Source organism: Myotis brandtii, unplaced genomic scaffold (genome assembly GCF_000412655.1).
Source record: "Myotis brandtii unplaced genomic scaffold, ASM41265v1 scaffold510, whole genome shotgun sequence".
NCBI classification, from domain to species: Eukaryota; Metazoa; Chordata; class Mammalia; order Chiroptera; family Vespertilionidae; genus Myotis; species Myotis brandtii.
The window spans coordinates 242,493-247,170 of record NW_005369443.1 but is presented as its reverse complement, the minus strand read 5'-3'; the positions used below and the strand labels follow the sequence as shown (position 1 = coordinate 247,170).

The following is a 4,678-nucleotide window of genomic DNA, read 5'->3' as shown; positions in this document are numbered from 1 at the left end:
CCGGGCACGTGACCGGGCATGCAGCACGTGGCACAGCACGTGAGGGGGCGGGGCACGCAGTGGGGTCACGTGGCCGGAGCACGCTGGTGAGCACAAGGCCCCAGAATTTCCACCTTCCTTCTTTCTCGTTTGTTTTTCCGAGAAATTCAGGCCGGGACAGGGCTTTAGAGTCAAACTGCCCAGTTCCTGAGAAGACAAGCGGATGCTCCCCACTTTTCCATCAGCAAATCTACAAAATCCGTGCTGCACTTGGTGCAAAGGGAGAACAGTCCTGGGTCCCAGCTGGGCCCTCCCGCTCGTGTCTCCTCATGCGCTTCAGTTACCCGCTCCCTCCTGCATCGGTCCGGGATCATTTCCTTCTTACGTGCAGGAAAATCTCCTACCACAAAAGGAACAAGCCTCCTTTTGTCCCACATCGGCCTCCGGCTGCTCTTCCCAGAAAAACTTCTCAAAAGAGTGGCTGCAAAGGCCTTTTTAACTTCTCCGTCTCTACCTCCTCACCCCCCATTTTCTGTTCAACCTACCTTTCCCTGCTCCGTTACAGAAGACTGAAATCCATCAGGCGCCTCTTGACTGCATTTGATGAAGTTGACCTCTCTGACCTTTAAACACTTTTCTTTTGGCATCAATATTCGCTGTCCATCATTGTCATAACAGATGGCCACAAACCTCACTGTTTAAGCAACCCCTGTTTATCCTCTCTCATTTCTGTAGGCGAGAGGCCTGACATCAGTCTCATTGGAATCAAATCCAAGCATCAGCCCGAGGGAAGCTTTGGGGAAGAATCCACCTCAAAGCTTGTGCAGGTTGTTGGCCAATGGAGATCCTTGAAGCTCTGAGCCTGAGGCCCCGTGTCCTGCCTGGCTGCCAGCCAGGAGGCGCCCTTAGCTCTTGGAGGCTTCTCTCCATCCTCCCATAGGGGCCCCAGCACCCAGAGTCCCCGATAGGGTGCTGAGTCCTTAGGTTTGCACTCCTCTTGCTTCCTCTTCTGCAGCATCTCTCTGACTCCAGCAGAGGAAGTTCTCTGCTGCTAAGGGGTTATGTGATTAAATCGGACCCACCTGCATAATTCAGGTTTATGACCATGATGACATCTTCAAAGTCCCTTTTGCCTTTTACGGTAACATATTCCCAGCGGTCCAGGAATTTGGGCCTGGATATCTTTGGGTGGGGGTCGGGGGAGGCATTCTAGCTCCCACAGTTTCTCACCACCACACTCTCCTGATGGTCCTCTTACCTCCTGGCTGTCCCCTCTCAGTCATCCTCCACGTCCTGACCTCTAAAGGTTAACCTCAGGGCGGCTGTCCTTGGATCCCTGCCCTTCTCTGTTTTCAATCCCTAAGAGATTTCCAACCATTTGTTTAAATACTCAAGGCCCAGTGCACGAAATTCATGCATGGGTAGGGTTCCTAGTGGCTGCCGGCTGCTGGCTGCCAGCCGGGGCCTCCCTTCCCCCAGCTGCCTGCCACCACCGCCAGCCGGGGCTTCCAGCCGGCCCTGCCCCTGGTCAAACTCCCGGTCAAACTCCCGGTCAAGGGACAATTTGTATACTAGGCTTTTATTATATAGGATGTGCTATAAACAGGTGGCATACACCTGGCTAGCTTAGAGCCCCCAAGTGCCACTGTTCCAGGTGCCTGTATCCAACTGCCTTTTCCAATGGTTCTCAAAAGTAGCATCGGTGCTTGTTACAAATGCAAATTCTTGGGCCCATCCATGTACTCCTGAGTCAGAAACTCTGCAGCCGGGCCTAGACATTTGTCTGTGGACCCGTTGGGCTACTCAGTTCCTCCACCTGGATGTCCTCAGGCTTCTGACTCTGGATCGGCCTTGTCTTTTGTTTACATCGTTCTTCTCCGTATCAGTCATTCGGCTTCATCAGCCATCCACCCAAGTGCTCACACTACTGTGATCCATTATGTACACAGCAGCCAGAATGATATTTTAAAAATACAAATGAGATGATATTCCCTTGCCTTAAAACTGGTTTCTTCAGTAGCTCCCACTGCCCTTGAAATGAAATCCAAACCTTTGCCCTAGTCTACACAGCCCTCCTTGCCAACCTCGCTGGCCTCATCTTCTGATATTTCCTCTCCCTCACTATGTTCCGGCTACCCAGGTCTCCTCTCTCAGTGCTTTCCAGCCTCGGGGCCTTTGCTCTTGCTGACCCAGTGCCGGTCTACCCGCCTGAATCCTTTCAGGTTGCCAGCTTCTGTGTATCCTTTTGGCCTCAGCTCAACCATCCCTCCTCAAAGACATTGCCCTTGCTCAAGTGCACCTCATACAACCTGTCACCCCATCCTCCTTTTCCACCACAGTGCTTACTTCCTGCATAGCATTTAAAACTATTATATTAACTTGTTTATTTATGACCTTATACCTCCTACCTCCATACATCATAAACCCCAAAAGGATAGAAACCTTGTCTGTCTTGTTCTTTAATATATACCTAACTAGAGGCCCAGTACACGAAATTTGTGCAGGGGGGGGGGGAAGAGTCCCCTTAGCCCAGCCTGCACCCTCTCCAATCTGGGACCCCTCAGAGGATGTCCGACTGCCAGTTTAGGCCTGATCCCTGGGATTGGGCCTAAACTGGCAGTCAGACATCCCTCTCACAATCCTGGACTGCTGGCTCCTAATCGCTCACTTGCCTGCCTGCCTGGTTGGCCCTAACTTCCCCCCTCCCCTGCTGGCCTGGTTGCCCCTAACTGCCCCCCCTGCCGGCCTGGTCGCCCCCAACTGCCCCCCCTGCTGGCCTGGTCACCCCCAACTGCCCCCCCTGCTGGCCAGGTCACCCCTCATGGCCCCCCTGCCGGCCTGGTCACCCCACGCAGCCTGCTTGTTCAGTCGTTTGGTTGTCCCTCACTAACCCCCCTGCCATCCTGGTCATAGGCAGCCATCTTGTGAGGGTGTGAGGGTCAATTTGCATATTACCACTTTATTATATAGGATACCCAGCTCAATGCTTGATACATAGCAGGTTCTCAATAAATATTTCTTGAATTAACAAATAAAATTAGCTTTCTATTTGCCTATACCAGACCTTAGTCTTGCTTGACACTGGGGTGGAGACCACTCCTGCTGGCAGACATGGGTGCTTAGGTCTGTGGGAGTTGTGGCCTGATGTTCTAGAGCTCTTTCTCTCTCTCTCTCTCTCTCTCTCTTTCTCTACCTTTATAGAGCTCCTGTTCTAGAGTTCTCTCTCTCTCTTCAAATGAGTTGGTTTAATTCCAGGTGGTACAGAATTTGGGATAGAACAAAGACCAAAGAACACACTTTGGCAGGGTTCTGGGCTGGTTTTACTCTGACCTCACAGCTAAGTTGAGATGACTGAGTGAAAAGAACTAAAGAGATGAGTCACTGCATGATTATTATTATTATTTACAAAAGTTAATTCTTAAATATACCATAGGCTCCAAGACAACACTTCATTCTAGCTCTAGATGGCAACAGATGGTATGACAGGGAATCCAGAAGTTAAAACAGGAATGGAATTGAGGATCACCAATGCCCCAGGCACACAGAACAGCTCACTATTTGCCAGATTTGTTTATTCCACCTGTGACCAGGGGGCCCTTCCCCAGAGCCTTCGCTTTAGTTCCTGGAGTTTCTTCTGCTCCTCTTTTTACTTTTGCTTGAATGCCTTACCCGCCTCACCCATCTCCTTGGCCTGCTTCCTCAGCTGCTTTAGGGGCTTCTTCTTGCCACCTTCAAGGCAAGACATGGCGCCTGCCGCCGCTTCCCCAGACCCTGCCGCCGGAAGCTCTAGCGCTCCTGTTTCTTAACACTCCTGGAAGCCTCTCCACCCTATCCTTTCCAACCAGTAATTCCCACCACACCCCTGGGGTATGTATAGTATCTTATGACCTGCATATCACATATCCAGCACACATAGTATATTATTAACTGTATAACAAAATGTCATTGAACTTCTAAACCATTGAAAGACTTCATATAAAAAAGTTCTTAATGCATGTTGAATAAAGAAGTTAGACACAGACAAGCACATACTATATGATTCTGTTCATTTGAAATTCAAAACTGGGCCACGTGAATCTGCAGTGATATGAGTCATGTGAGCAGCTATTCTTTAGACATTCTGACTAGGGGGCGGCACGTGGGAGGTTCTGGAAATGTTCTGTATCTTGATCTGGAGAGTGAGCATATATTAAGTTTACTTTAAGTGTGTGGTTGAGATTTGTGCCCTTTTTAGAAGATATACCCCAATTAAAAAATCTAAATAAGTAAATAAAAATATCTTTAAAAGAGAGAGATTCAGAAAGATTGTGTTGAAGCACAAATCTGTCCCGTTGGGGTCTGTAAGGTGTGAATGGGTACCCCGTCTCTCTGTCTGTCTCCCTTCCCCTTGCCTGGCCAAAGCAAGCACCTGAATGTTACAGTTATCAGAGCCGGCCCAGCAAAGGCCGCCTCCCCAGTCCCGTGATGTGGCCCAGTTTCCACCTGATTCTGGGTGACCTTGAGGACATGGGGGTGTTGCTGGGAAAGAGGAGGAGGAAAGGGTAGTGACAAGGTGGTGGAGCAAGCATCCAGCTGCAGTCTTCAGGGCTCTGCTCCTGCTATTCTATCCTGGGGAGAAGAGGCCAAGCCAATCAGGTCAGTGATGCTGGTTTGAGGCCCTGGTGGGAGGCTCAGTGGATTCTAAGAAGCCAGGTAGTTT

At 50.2% G+C, this 4,678-nt stretch overlaps 2 protein-coding genes across 2 annotated transcripts in view; one reads left to right on the top strand and one right to left on the bottom strand.

Moving 5' to 3' along the window:
- LOC102254438 (inactive peptidyl-prolyl cis-trans isomerase FKBP6-like) overlaps positions 1–3,724 on the bottom strand; it is a 7,577-nt gene extending 3,853 nt beyond the window's left edge. The window contains exons 1-3 of the mRNA XM_014548499.1: positions 3,649–3,724; positions 1,062–1,112; positions 324–379 (exon numbers count right to left, since the gene is read on the bottom strand). Of these exons, the coding sequence (XP_014403985.1) occupies positions 324–379; positions 1,062–1,112; positions 3,649–3,724 (183 nt within the window). The remainder of the gene's footprint in view (positions 1–323; positions 380–1,061; positions 1,113–3,648) is intronic.
- An 872-nt stretch (positions 3,725–4,596) lies between these two features.
- The window catches only part of TRIM50 (tripartite motif containing 50), an 8,947-nt gene continuing 8,865 nt past the window's right edge, over positions 4,597–4,678 (top strand). Inside the window, exon 1 of the mRNA XM_005877195.1 lies at positions 4,597–4,614. The gene's annotated coding sequence lies outside the window, so the exon portion shown is untranslated. The remainder of the gene's footprint in view (positions 4,615–4,678) is intronic.